At 35.2% G+C, this 15,282-nt stretch overlaps 1 protein-coding gene across 7 annotated transcripts in view; it reads right to left on the bottom strand.

Moving 5' to 3' along the window:
- GIN1 (gypsy retrotransposon integrase 1) overlaps positions 1–15,282 on the bottom strand; it is a 66,052-nt gene that overhangs the window by 29,562 nt on the left and 21,208 nt on the right. For 2 of the 7 annotated variants that reach the window (XR_003609084.2, XR_003609085.2), the window contains exon 8: positions 6,042–6,358. The exons of 3 other annotated variants lie outside the window; for them this stretch is intronic. Coding sequence is in view for 2 of the 4 variants with exons in the window: in XM_028102711.2 (XP_027958512.1) it covers positions 9,667–9,941 (275 nt within the window). In the remaining 2 variants the exon portion in view is untranslated. Of the gene's footprint in view, positions 1–6,041; positions 6,359–8,071; positions 9,942–15,282 lie in introns of those variants that run through there. 2 more of the 7 variants (XM_028102711.2, XM_028102713.2) reach the window with 1 other exon arrangement.

Below are 15,282 nucleotides of genomic sequence, written 5' to 3' on the forward strand. Positions count from 1 at the left end.
GAGGAAAAGGTTACTGAAAACATAGAATAGCCTTACAAAGCAGGAACCTTTGGTTAAAAGAAATAGCTAGAGTGAGGAAGTGATCAAGGAGAAAAAATATCTCAACTTCATTCTCCTCCCTCCTTCTGATCTTCTGTCAGGAATCCCTATTGGCTAAATCCAACTGGAAGTCAAAGGGAATGGGAACTCTGCTGTTGCCAGGATCCTGGACAGAGCACGGGGTGAAGAATGTGAAGTTGGTATGTAGGGGCAAACAAAAGATATTTGCAGGGGCTACTCATGTTCACTTTTCTCTCCTATGAAGTACCTGTTCAAGACTTTTGCCCATTTTTATATTAGGTTGTCTTTTTCATATTGATTTATATTAATTCTTTATATGGACAATGATTTCTATTGCAAATACTAGTTTTCTTTGTAACCTGTTCAAGACTTTTGCCCATTTTTATATTAGGTTGTCTTTTTCATATTGATTTATATTAATTCTTTATATGGACAATGATTTCTATCGCAAATACTAGTTTTCTTTGTAATCCTTATGACTTTTCTTTTTTCTTGCCCTAATATACTGGCTAGAGCACCTAATACAATACAATACAATACAATACAATACAATACAATACAATACAATACAATACAGTACAATACAATACAATACAATACAATACCTGTCTTGTTCATGATCTTAAAGAGAATAGTTTCAATGTTTTCTTCATTAAGTATAAAGCTTACTATGGGCTTTTTTTCTTAATAACATATATTGTATCAGGATAAGGAAATGTTCTTTTGAGTTTGCCAAGAGTTTCTTGTTGCTGTTGTTTAAATTTCAAATAGGTGTTAATATTCAGCAAATATTTTTTCTGCATATACTAGATCCAGGGTCTAAAACTAGTGTCCCCAAAGTTCAAATCCTCCCCACATTTTTTTTAATATAAAGCTTTATTGGAAAACAGCCACACACACTTGTTTAGTACATATGGCTGTTTTCACACTACAATGGCAAAAATGTGTAGTTCCATGGCCTGCAAACCTAAAAATATTTACTATCTATTTAGCCTTTTGCAGAAGTTTGCCAACTAGATGATTATACAACTTTCCTTTTTACCTCTGATCATATTGTTTAGCAGGTTATTCTCAAAGTGAACACCCCAAATCTATTCCTTGTCCTTTACTGCTCTATTCCCTACAAGGCTTATTTTTACTGCTTGCATCCCCAAGCTCCCTTGCCACTGGCTTTTCACGGAGGCTGACAAATGAAAGGCAATAGCAGGAGATGGGAGAGTGGTAGCCCTCATTGGTCACAGTACTGCCTTGTTATGGTTCTGACAGAAGATGCATTCTTCTATGGCTACAAATACTGATGGTTAAACCCTCTTCCATAATTCCATCTCTCACTAAGCATTTCCTCTCCTTGCCCTTTCATTCCTAGAGGTTCCTGGCTATTATTGGTCACCAAAGGGATGTCCATTAATCCTTCTTTAAACTGTTCCTTAAATTTCCTTCAGTTATAACTATTTTTTGTTTCATCTCTTTCTTGCCATGCCTCTTAGAAATGCAGCCATTAATTCTACAAATTGCTTTTCCAACACTAAATCAACCAGATTTTGGGGATCTACCCAATTGGTCATAATGCATATTGTTATATGTCACTGTATTCAGTTTTTAATTCTTTTAGGTCTTTGTATTTATTTTTATTTTTTAAATTTTACTTTAATTCAATTAACTAACATATAGTGTATTATTAATTTCAGAGGTACAGTTCAGTGATTCATCAGTTGCTGTATTTGTGAGAGAATAACCTGTTATTTTCCTTTCTCATTCTGTCCTTTTCAGATTTTATTATGATTATGCCACCCTCATGCCAAGATTTAAGGAGTATTCTTTCTGTTTCTAGACTGAATAATTTGTGTAAGATGTAATACTATGTGTTCTTTAAATTTTGTTATAAATGTTTGGTAAAATCATCTGGCTTATTATTTCTTTTTGAATCACTTATTTTTAAGATTTTATTATTCGTGAGAGACAGAGAGAGAGAGAGAGAGAGAGAGAGAGAGAGGCAGAGGGAGAAGCAGGATCCCCTCTGAGCAGGGAGCTCGATGCGAGACCCAATCCCAGGACCCTGGGATCATGACCTGAGCTGAAGGCAGATGCTTAACCATCTGAGCCACCCAGGCGCCCTTGAATCGCTTTTGCCAGTTAAATTTTTTCGAATTTATCCATTTTAAGGTTTCAAGTTTATTGAAACAAAGTTGTAATATCCTCTATATTTTAAATATATGCCTCATACCAGGTTCTGACCCTTTTTACCTCACAGTATTGTTTATTTATAAATTCCCTAATTTATTTTTTCTTAGTAGAATTGCTAAATCTTGCCTCAGTTCATGTCATTATATGTTCATTTTCTATTCCATTAATTCCTATTATCCTCATGATTTCAATCGTTCTATTTTCTTTAGGCTTATTCACTTGTTCTTTTTATATCACATTAAATTAGATGCTTAACTCATTACTTTATAACCCTTATTTTTTTTCCAATATAAGCACATAAGTCATAAATTTTCCTCTAAGGACAATTTGAGCTGCATCCCACAAATTTTTTAAAACAGCTTTAATGAGATGTAATTCACATAGCATATAATTTACCGAGTTAAAGTGAATACTTTAATTATTTTTGGTATATCACTAACTTTACAGTAAATTATGGTAAAATATATATAATATAGAAGTTGCCATTTTAACCATTTGAAGTCTACCATTCAGTGACATTAATTACATTCACAATGCTGTGCAACCATCACCACTATTTCCAACGTTTCGTCACTTCAAATAGAAACTTTGTAATCAATAACCATTAACTCTCCTTTCCCCCTCCCCTAGGCCCTGTTAACTACTAATCTACTGTCTCTATAAATTTGCCTATTCTTAAATTTCATTAAGTGAAATCATACAATATTTGTCCTTTTTGTTTGGCTTCTTTCATTTAGAATAATGCCTTCAACGGTCGATGAAGTAGCATTATTCAGAACTCCATTCCTTTTGATAGCTAAATAATATTCCATCATATGTATATACTGCATTTTGTTTATCTATTCACTGGTTGATGGACACTTGGGTTGTTTCCACCTTTTGGCCATTGTGAATAATGCTGCAATAAACACTGGTGTACAAATATCTCTTCCAGTCCCAGCTTTCAGTTCCTTTGGTTATATACCTAGGAGTGAAATTATTGGGTCATATGGTAATTCGTCTAGCTTTTTGAAGAACAGCCAAACTGTTTCCCCCACGACTGCATCATTTTACCTTCCTATCAGCAATGTACAAGGGTTCCAATTTGTCTACATTCTAATCAATACTTGCTATTTTCCATTAAAAAATATTACAGTCATTCTAGATGTGATGTGGTATCTCATTGCGGTTTTGATTTGCTTTTCCCTAATTACTAATGATGTTGAGCATCTTTTCCTGTGCTTTCTGGCCATTTGTATATCTTTGGAGAAATGCATAATCGAGTCCTCTGCACATTTTTTTTTAAAGATTTTATTTATTTGACAGAGAGAGAATGCACAGCAGGGGGAGTGGCAGGCGGAGGGAGAGGAAGAAGCAGGTTCCCTGCAGAGCAGGGGAGCCCGATGTGGGACTCGATCCCAGGACCCTGGGATCATGACCTGAGCCAAAGGCAGACGCTTAACCCACTGTGTCACCCAGGTGCCCCCTCTGCACATTTTTAAATTGTCATTTTGTATGTTGAATTATAAGAGTTTTTATTTTTTTAAATTTTTTTGAATTATGAGTTTTTAATATATTTATATATTTTCTGGATTTTATGGGTTTTTAGTATGTGTGCTGCTGAAGCGAGCACAGGATTTTATGTGTTTTTAACATTACATAAAAAGAAGCCATTACCTCTTCAAACCATAACATATTAATTACCTCAGGTAATATTAGTGATTATTAAACATAATTTGTGATGAGTATGGCTTAACAGAGGTCTGATTTTAGGTCCTATTCTGAAAGTCTAGGCAGATTTGCCACTGATTTACTTCTAGCTATGACCAAGTCACATAAACCACCACTACAATCATTGTTTATTTACCACATAAAATTGAAAAATGTATATGTATATATTTGTAAGGATGAAATTCTAAATAAAAAGAGCAAAACCTAGAACAAAATACTGCTCAGAAGCTCAGAGACTATAGATTTTGTATTATGATGCAATAGAAAAACATGGTATTAGAGAAAGAGAACCATTCCATTTAGTATTTTTCTCTCCATCACTATATGAAAATGGTACAGGGGAAGGATTAAAGTCAGATGCCCTTTCCTTTAGTTTCTCCTCCATTCTCCACTTCAACTCCTGAGACCTTTCAGAACTAACAGAGGCTTCACTGAGATATAGGGGAGAGGAATGAAGTTGTCATTGGCTATCTGATCTCCTCCAGCTACCCACCCAGCCAAGGAATTGGCTTTCCTGTGTGTTCCTCACAAGGACCTTCAAAGTTTGAACAATGAGGTGGTCAGAAATTGGAAGTCCCCTGGTCCCAGTGCCACTTAACTTCTAAACAAGTTGTGGGTGAGTACACAAAGGAAGTAGCATTAATGGGCATAAGGAAGAAAGGGGGTGAGGAGAACACTGAGGGATTGATTAGAGGAAGCAAAAGAGTCATTTGGCCTGGGCCTCAAGCTCAGGGCAAGCTACCAGTTTAGGTACTTTTTAATTTGATGGCACTGAATTGATCTTTGCCTGCTTAACATTAATTGTTAACACTGCACAAGGCTAGCATTTCCCACTGAATAATAAAAGCACTTGTAGAAAACAAAAGTTTGAAATAAGTTTGCTTTTTAAATGCTTATTTTTTCTTTTAATTACTGATTATACTGGTTAGAAACTCCCACTGGAAGTGGCACAGTCCTTTTTAGATGTGTGAACAAAACACTGTTACAACTTTCTATACAGTCAAAAATAAGCAGAATACTTACTTTTTTTTTAAGGCTTAACATAGGGATCCCAACAAGATGTCTGTGCAAAAGGCTACCAATGAGATTTTAAGATTGGATGTAAGTAAAGAAATGTATTCATTAAGAACTATGGGTACTACTTTACTTTCCTATTGGAATGTAAGCTCTAGGAGGGTAGGGATTTTTGTTTCTCATTAATATAACCTCAGGGCCAAAACAGTACTTGGAGTAGAGCAGGCATTTAATACATATCTTTTTTGAGTGCATGAATGAATCCCATAGCTAAATAATATTAAGTTTTCTTTTATATATCTTAGCGAGTTGCTTTATTTTTTAGACAGTCACATAAGAAAATTTTACACTGGAAAAGTTAATCATATTTAAAAATAACTTTTCAAGCCAAGATATTATTCTCATTTAAAATATATTTCTCTTTTGGGGTGCCTGGGTGGCTCAGTTGGTTAAGCATCTGCCTTTGGCTCAGGTCATGATCCCAGGGTCCTGGGATCGAGCCCTGCATCAGACTCTGTGCTCAGCGGGGAGCCTGCCTCTCCCTCTCCCTCTGCCTGCCTGTCTTCCTACTTGTGATCTGTCTGTCAAATAAATAAATAAAATCTTTAAAATATATATATATGCATATATATATATTTCTCTTTTATTGTAGCTCAGCATCTCCATTTTTTTTAAAGATTTTATTTATTTATTTGACAGAGAGAGAGCAGCAGAGGTAGAGGGAGAAGCAGACTCCCCGCTGAGCAGGGAACCCCATGTGGGACTTGATCCCGGGACCATGACCTGAGCCTAAGGCAGACGCTTAACCGACTGAGACACCCAGGCGCCCTCAGCATCTCCATTTTCTACTATATGTTTTTATGTGTTCATAAAAGTATACCACAAGGTAGCATACAAAACCTCATAAAGACATTTCTGGAATTCTGTAAAAATTTTACTATATACTTAGAGAAAACCTCCCTGAAGTCCAGGCAAGAGGATTTGCTTGAGGGCTAGGCTCTGTCCCCCTCTAGCATATGTCCCTCCCTACAGGGCAAGAAGACCACAGAGCCCAGGGACATGCCCCTTCTCACCTGGAGAACCTCTTCCAAGGCCTTCCTGGTCCGTCCTAGGAGGGCAGATGAAGCTGGCGAGCACGTTCCAAAGGTCTGGACTGCTCAGGCAATGCATCTGCAGGAGCTGGGATAGGCTGTCCTTGGGACAAGGAGGGCTCTCGGAGTCCATCTCTCCCTGCTTTGCCACTCATTAGTGCAGGGCTTGAGGAGTCCAAGAATTCTGGGGACCTTAAGAAGGCATCTTTGTCAAGGTAGGAGCAGCTTGTTAGTGCCATTTATAACTTCTGATTATTTACACATATGGGATGTGGACCTCCATTTTCACTGACAGGGCCCTGCAAACATTAGAGACAAGACTGTGTATGTATGTAATTTGTTGATTTTTTGTGGTGTGTATTTGCTTACTTACAATCTGTACTTGGAATCTCTACATTAGAATCCCGAGATTTCAGTAACAAAATCAGCAGCTTATTTGAATAGCTTGTATTGGCTATCAGGAAGTAAAAATGATTCATCAAAATGGCCTACGATAGAATTTGTAAACAAAGGTAAGTACAGCAGCTATTATAGTTATCTACCACTATTTCGGTTTTTCTCCTTCCAGGAATATAAGACTGTACTTACCTATCCTTTGGTGTTAGGTGTGGCTATGTGGCTAGCATTTTTTTTGAGCTCTGGTTTCTACTCTTTTTATAATAATTTTATTGAGGTGTAATTCTCATATCATAAAATTCACCCTTTTATAGTGTACAGTTCAGAGGATTTTAGTATTTTCAGTTATGCAACATCACTAACTTTAATACTTTTGTACCATTGCCATAGAAAGAAACCTGTACCTGTTAGCAGATTATGACTAGGTTTGACCACCGTAATTTGAGTAGGAAGGTTTGTACATAATGTGACAGCAAGTCTTTTCATAGCTAGTGCTGGGTTCACCACGTTCTCCCCTTGCCATGGTGGCTGGTGTATTCCAAGGTGAGGCTCTATCAGCCTGCATCTTGGAGGATACAAATGGAACCAAGAATATGGCTAAGAAATAAAGTTTCATTGTGTTTAGTCACTAAGATTTGGGGGTGGTCCCTAGACACGGCATAGCATAGCACACCATGATCCATACACACAGGATAAAGATCTGTTTGATCAGAAACTATTTGAGGCAGGGTTTTTTAAAAGTGCTTAGAAATTGTAATTATAAAAGACTCATTACTAATCACCTTCTTATAATGAAAAAGAGGCTGATTTTGAATGAGATGATTATTGAAGGAAAGTCACTTCATTTAAGCTAAGAAAAGGACACTTCACCAATTATATTTACCATCGAGGGTCCAATATGACTCCATCATGAACTTTGGTCTGCTGATGGGAACATGACAGATATCACTATTTGGGACACTATGCTTTCTTAAGGTTTCTTTCTGGAATCCTACCTGGAATTTACTTGGGTCTATGGTATAAAATAAAGCCCCAGATTGGTATTTTTTTCCTCCAATCATTTACCCTTCAGCCTATATTAAACACAATTTAGTCTTTCTTCTTAAATGAGTAATTGCAATATCTCAGGTTTCCATTTTCAGTATCCTATCACTGTTCAGTATGGTTGATACATAAAATGTGAGATATTCTGTAGATCTTAAGGTATGCTCTATTCATTAATAATGCTACCAGCATAGTTTAGGTTTCCATTACTTGTCATCACTATAAAATTGTTATCAACGAATCCCCATTCTTTTCTTTTCCTCTAATCTATTAGCTGCCAGATTAAACTTCCTAAAATGTAGTTCTGATAATGACACTTCCCTATACAAAAACTTTCAATTGAGGCTCCTGGCTGGCTCAGTTGGTGGAGCATGCGACTCTCTTCATTTGGGGTATTGAGTTCAAGCCCCATGTTGGGTGTAGAGCCTACATTAAAAAAAAAAAAAAAGTAGTAAAAAACAAAACCGAAAACCAAACAAAAACCTTCAAAAACCCTCAGAAAATAAAAAATAATTTAGCTAGGTATTGTATTACTTTGCTAGGGCTGTCATAACAAAGTATCACAAACTGGGTTGCTTATAAAAAAGGTTATTTATTGCCTCACAGTTCTGGGAGCTACAAATCTGAGATGAAGATGTTGACAAGGGATGATTCCTTCTGAAGGCTGTAGGAAGAATCCGTTCTATGCCTCTTCCTTAGTTCCAGGTGGTTTGATGGTAATCTTTGGCATTCCTTGGCTTGTAGAAGAATAACCCCAATCCCTGCCTTCCTCTTCACATGGTATTGTCCTTGAGTCTATGTCCAAATTTCTTCCTTTTATAAGGACATCAGTCATATTAGATTAGGACCCCATTCTACTCCAATATAACCTCATCTTAACTAATGTTTACATCTGTAATAACCTTACTTCCAAATGAAGTTACATTATGAAGTACTAGTTTAGGACTTCAACACAGGAATCTGGAGGTGCACAATTCAATCCATAACAGTATTCAAAGTCCCCCACAAGGTTTCCCGCTTCCCTTTTCAGCTTTATTTTCCCATACCTTACTACTTCACCTTACACCTGAGGCACTGCAGACAACAAAAAGCTTTCTGTGAATCACTATAGTATTTTTCTTTTCTCTGTTCATTTTTCTTCCTCTAATTCTTTTGTACTCTCTCATCACATCCTGTGCATCTTCAAGGTCAAACTCAAATGATCCTTTTAAGCATAAATCTAAGTTTCCTATTTAGAAGTAACGTCTCTTTTTTTTGACTCCTTAGGTATATTATTTGTACTTCTCTAATGGAATTTAGCGTGTAATTTGTAACTTGTTATACATGGCTTATATGGTCTATAATCCTTACCAGACTGTAAGCCCCTTATGAAGATAAGACACACATCTAACTCATCCTTTAACTTTCCCACAGTATCAAAGTGCTTTATAACAAATATTTGTTGAATAAAGTTATAAATATCATAGAGCTTATAGTTTAAAATCTCTGATAGTACTTATTTTATCATTAGTATTTACTCGACTACAGAAAAAAAATTTTATTAATAGGTACTTTTGACTTTAATATATGTTATGGAAATGCACAAATGTTTTCAAACCAATATATAGATTCAGATACGAATTCTGAGCCTAGAAGGTGAAATTATCAATGTCCTATGAGCCCATTAAACAACTCTAAATTCTTTCCTACAATAGTATTTTTAAAAGTTCCAATGACACAAACAAGTTTCACTTAATTCATTGTTATAGTTGAATAAATATTTATTAATCCCATTCTAGGCAGTTCAAACTTATTTTTTAAAGGGGAGAAATATTCCCCCCCCCCCAAATTAAACTGAAAACATGGTACCAATACCGGAGAAAGACCTGATAGTCTTGAGCTGGAATTTAGTTTCCTTCCTAAGAAGCAATCATGCTTTGCCTAGTCTATTTTCATAAGAAAAAGTGAATTCCATATATTATATGCTTCCTTTGCCTTTACATATATGTACTGACGTTCAAACATGACACAAGTTTAGATAAATTAATAGTTATAAAATAAACCTTCAGGATTTAGTCATTCAGAGCGTGTTAAGACACTTCTATACAACTTTTTTTTAAATGGAAAAGATAAAGATTCAAGGAGTTACACTTTCTAACCAAGCACTTTACATGAATTTTGGTATTTACTAACTTAAGTACTCAAGGACTTGGTTTGAAGAGTCCAACAGACTGAAAGTCTGCTTTTCAAGAGTACTATGATCTTCTATCAATGGAGAGATTTTGGCATTTCTAAATTCTAATAGTTCACGATCTTTGCTTGATGTTAGTAATTCATTATCGACTACGCCAATAGCTGCATCTTCTACCAGAATATTTGCTTGGTATGCTCCAACTGGAATTTCAGGCAATCCAAGGTAGTCATGATCTGCCACTACTGAACCTTGTAAGAGATAAAGACTGTCTGAAAGAAGAAACATCGTAAGTTCACCTTTTAGAATTACAATTAAACATCATTTTAAAATTAAACAATGTTAAATGAGGACAAAATCCCAAGTAATAAAAACTAACTCTAAGATTAACTTCTGATGGGTTCTCTTATCTACTAAATAAATATACATGTCAAAGGATGAATAAAATGATACATACATTTCACAGTTCATATATATATAGAGTTCAGGAAAGACCAAAGATTTTAAAAGAGCCCACTCTGGGGCGCCTGGGTAGCTCAGCTGGTTAAGCGGCTGCCTTCAGCTCGGGTCATGATCTCAGGGTCCTGGGATCGAGCCCCGCATCAGGCTCCCTGCTCTGCCTCAGCGGGAGGCCTGCTTCTCCCTCTCCCACTCCACCCGCTGGTGTTCCCTCTCACTGTCTCTCTGTCAAATAAATAAAATCTTTAAAAATAAATAAATAAAAGAGCCAACTTTTCCTGTTCCCTTGATCTGTCTTTGGCAGGTATGTGTGAGGGGGTAAGAAGCAGCTGAAGATTATGGTAAAGATTAAAAGCAAAGTTATAAACCTCTATTTTTGATGACAGGTTTAACATACTTTTGCAAGGCACTCCTGAGTCAATTAATGGGATATTGAAAGATATTTAACAAATTAAATCCTTATTGTAACTTTAATCTTCATAGAATCCATATTTAGGACAATGTCACGTTGTTTGTAATTAGGACAATACTGAGTTGTTTATAATATGAAATTATAAACTAAAATAAAGATGAAGTTACTAGCAACAGGCTTATATGTAAGTAGGCAATTTAAAATGCTTAGCTTATGTAAGACAATTTAATACCAAAATGCTCATGAACTTTTAAGGTGGAGCTAAATTCATACTGAAATACCGAAAAAGAATTTCCCTTGTCAGCATTTTATTCTATTTTGAGCAAATTTATCATCACTATCAGGAAAAAAAAATGCTTAATATGAATGTTAAACAGATGGCAAAGCAGTAGCATCTTTATAAAAAAAGGTTAATGTATATAAAAGGATTCCTCCCTACGTGATACTTTAATTCATTACAAGGAACTCTTCCACCATAGATGATTAACTCCTGGACCCCTCCCTTCTCTTTCTGGATTTTCTCCCAAAACATTAATGATTCTCTTTAAGATTTTAATAGCTTAAAGAGCCCTCAAATTTTAAGTTCAAGAAATAGCAAAAGGAAGATTAATTGCCCATTAGATCAGAAATCAAGGGAAGTTTCTCAGAGCAGATAAATTTCCTAATAAACCCTGGAACACGATCCTATTCTACCCATTCTCGTACTATGTGGAAAGCTCACTGAACCTATTCCAATCCCGTAAGTTTACACACTTAAGAACTTTTGATTTAAAAACTTAAAAAGATCAAAGCCATGCTGCTCTCTACCCACAGATGGCCTAAGTGGACTTGGGTTTGTATGGACGTTTAGTTTTGCACATTTTTGTTCTTCATTAGGCAAAGTATACTTGGTATTTTAGTTTTGAGAGGTTTTTCCAAGTTTTACCCCACCAATTCTTATTCATGCAAAAGTAGTAATTAGATTGAAAAAGATGGTAAGATATACATATTTATGATGAAAACAAAAGTATGGATAATTGATTTTTATGTTAGCATGGGATAAATTACTGGACAAGAGAACAATTCTGAAAGACAAAAACCAAATCACACAACTCATAAGAAGTGTTATTGCTCAAGAGCAGCAAGAAGGAGCAAAAGCATGACCAATGCATTTGAAACACTTTTAGGATGTGTTGCAGGAGGTTCAACATCAAAGTTCACTCTTAGGTTCGTAATACTGGAGGAAGCTAGACACCAATATGTAAGAGAACTTTAAAAGGTTAGGTATGATAAAAGTATTGCTAATGAAATTTTTCAAATAAGCCATGGGAATTCCATATTTCAAGGCTTGCACAATGCTGCAAAGTATCGGTGACAGCAGATACCATAGATTTAAAGGTATTTCCAAAGATCCTTACAAAAATCTTTGATCAAGGAAGTTTCCAGTCTCAAAATTTTTTTTCCATACAGATAAAGCAAGTCTCTTGTAGAAAAATATGTCCAGTAAATATGTACCAATGGGGAAATATGCATAGACACAAAGCTCTTAGAAGTTGCCACTTTGATGCCCTGGAAATGCATTCACAGACCTTGAGCTTAAGCACCTCTTAGTTACACTAGACTTTGAAACAAATGGACTTTATCAACCTCACTTGTTTGTAAGAGGAGAGCTTCTATGTTTCATATATCTATATATGTGTATATGTCTTTATATAATACACATACTTCTCTTTTAAATGAGTGATAAATTTTAACGTACCTATTTAAAAAAAAGTACCTATTGTAATAAAACTGTAGAGAACAAGAACTACACCTGGCAAATTCTAAACAAATCACTTTATATGCAATGGAAAATTATTCTGGAGATTTCAAGCCTTGTTTGTGTAGGAAAAAAGCCCCCAAATTCTCATTCATTCAGAAAGGTCAAATGTGTTTCAACTCCTATTATGGTCTAAATCTACTGGAGCCAACAGAAATGCTCTTTAACATCCAAACAAATTACCAAAAATTATCAGGAAAGAGACTTTTGAGACCCTACACATATGATTAAATAATAATCAAATACACTAGGTTATATCAAATATATTATTAAAATTATTTTCACCTATTTCTTTGTCCTTTAACATGGCTACTAGAAAACTTAAAATTATATTACTATCTGTTGGTCAGTACTGATGTAAGATAATCCTGAATTAGGGATATGAAAAAGAACAAGATAAATTTTGCCCCCTAGACAGAGAGAGAGGTAAACATACCATATTAAAGCATTTTTCTACTCAGTCATATTACATAATAAGCTTATTTTTTCATTCTATTAATTTAATTATCATTATGATATTTGTTTGATGAAAGCATTATTTCAGTTTTGACCAGGCTGAATAATTAAGTCTTTAGGTTTTTACAAACGAAGGTAAGGTGTTATCAGCCATTTTGACTTGCTTTTCCTTATGTAGTTTTAAGGAGTAAAAAAATGAAATTAAGAAATAAATTTTTTAATTTCTCTAAGGAGAAAAATAGGTTAAAATTAAAGTCTCAGAAAAGTCAGAGTGATTCGGATTAATTTATTTCATCAAACATAAAGAAAAGTACATGGTTTTTGAATACTAAATTTTCTTATTCGGAAAAGAGGTGACCAGACTAATTCTATACATAGCCTGATAATCCTAAAACTATTAGAATGTATTGCCACACTAGTATACCCATCCTTTCTTATGATAAAGCAACAAATAACTGTAATTTGATAGTACATAATTGTCACTATAACAGATAACCAATACTAACAACAGAGAACTGAATGACTCTCAGTTTAAAGATTATACAACTAAGAGTCCAAAGGAAGGCTCTTTGGATAATTATATTAATAATAAAGTAAAAACCATGGGCTTAATAATAAAGAACTAAGATTTATTTTGTTTCATGAATGCACACCATAATTGTGGTAGGGAGAATAATGGGCCCCTAAAGATGTCCAGGTACTAAAACTCCCTGGAAATGCATTACCTTACATGACAAAGGAGAATTAGAGAAGTGATGGAATAAGGTTGATAACCAGCTGACCCTAAAACAGGGAGATTATCCTGCATTATTCAGGTGGGCCCAACAACAAGGGTCTTTTAACTGTAGAAGGGGGAAGAAGAGAGAAGGCTGCAGTGACTGTGATGTGAGGAGGACTCTAGCTGTCATTGCTGGCTTTGAAGACAGAGGCAGGAGACCACAAGCCAAGCAGTGTGGGCCGCCCCTAAAAGTTGGAAAAGGCAAGGGAACAGGTTCTTTTTTAGGGCCTCCAGAAAGGAACACAGCCCTACCAATGCCTGATTTTAGCTCAGTAAGACCTATCTATGTTGGAATTCTAAGCTATAGAACGGTAAGACCTGTTTTAAACCATTAAATTTATGATAATTTGTTATGGTATCAATAGGAAACTTATAAAATAAGGAAAACCATCTCAGAAACTGTCAAGGGCAATCAGCAGACAGAAATCTATCACAACTCCTATCCAAAACAAAACAATAAAACTACTCAAAATCTATATTGGATAGAATAATGAGTCAGTAATATTTTTCTTTTCAGAGGGGAACATTATGATTACAAAGAGATATGATGGTATGTCCTAAAACTTACTAAAATAATTAGTCTTAAAAAAGTACCTGGCATTGAACTACACAAAATGACATAGGCCTGCTTAAAATAGCAGAGAGAAATACTGTAGACCTAGTACTGAATGTGCTCCCTCTAAGTTATGCTCTAGATAAGAGTGGATAAGTGGTTGGCAACAGAACTTTATCTGCTTTGGACAGTGAGTCTTTAAAACAGCTACGAGATCTCACAGCTGGTATAAGAGTAGCAATGACAAGTACAGACAGACAAATTCATAGTTCTTTTGGCTATACCTCTTCCAAATTTATGTCAAATGAAAGAATAGGATTTAAGACATTCAAAGGCATTTAGTTTGCTTTACACTTAGTTCAAGGACTCTTTAAAATCAGTTCTGAGGCAAAGATTTTCAGGATAATATGTGATACTGAAGAAAAAGATGGCAGAAATCACATTTATTTTGAATTTCTCCAAAGAAAAGAAACACAAAATAAGGAACAAATAGTAATCAAGAACAAGATTCCAGGATGGCCAGGTCACACTTCCTTTGGTTAACAAGAAAACACAACTTTACCCATCTATCTCAGTTTCTTACATGTACTGGTACTAATATTATAATTTCCTTTATATTACTGGAAGAAATATGTGCAGAGAATTCAAGCATGAGGGAAAAATCAGACTGCCTCTGTTTAGAAACTGTTCTCCTCAGTTGGATTCTGAAATATGCAGGAGTACCAAAATGTTTGGCCTCCTTTCTGTGAAAGTCTCTGGCAAGAGCAAATTGCAAAATGTTGAAGTAAATCCTGATACAGCAACATTCTAAATGTAAATTTTGTATTAATTAAGGAAGGCTAACACATTAGAAGGCAGTGAGTCCTGAATGCTAAGGTTAGAGAGAAAATCTTGCTAGAGAAGAAAGGATAACATGTACCTGTATAATCTTTTTCTCTTCTACTTAACTTACATAAGACAGAAATCATAAAGGTCAGCTCAGTACTGAGAAGAAATATAAGGAATGAAAGTGCCGATCTTCCAACAAAGAGAATTAAGGTACTGTGAGCTTTCAGAATTAGAACAGTCCAAGGTAAGTTTACTAATAGAGCAATCAGGCTGTTACAAGCAGAAGGAAAGGTAGGAAGAGTTTTCAACTTGAGAGTTTTGATCCAGAT

This window comes from Eumetopias jubatus, unplaced genomic scaffold (assembly GCF_037043125.1).
Source record: "Eumetopias jubatus isolate StellerSeaLion01/CBP00866 unplaced genomic scaffold, mEumJub1_p1.0 scaffold_5, whole genome shotgun sequence".
Lineage (NCBI taxonomy): Eukaryota > Metazoa > Chordata > Mammalia > Carnivora > Otariidae > Eumetopias > Eumetopias jubatus.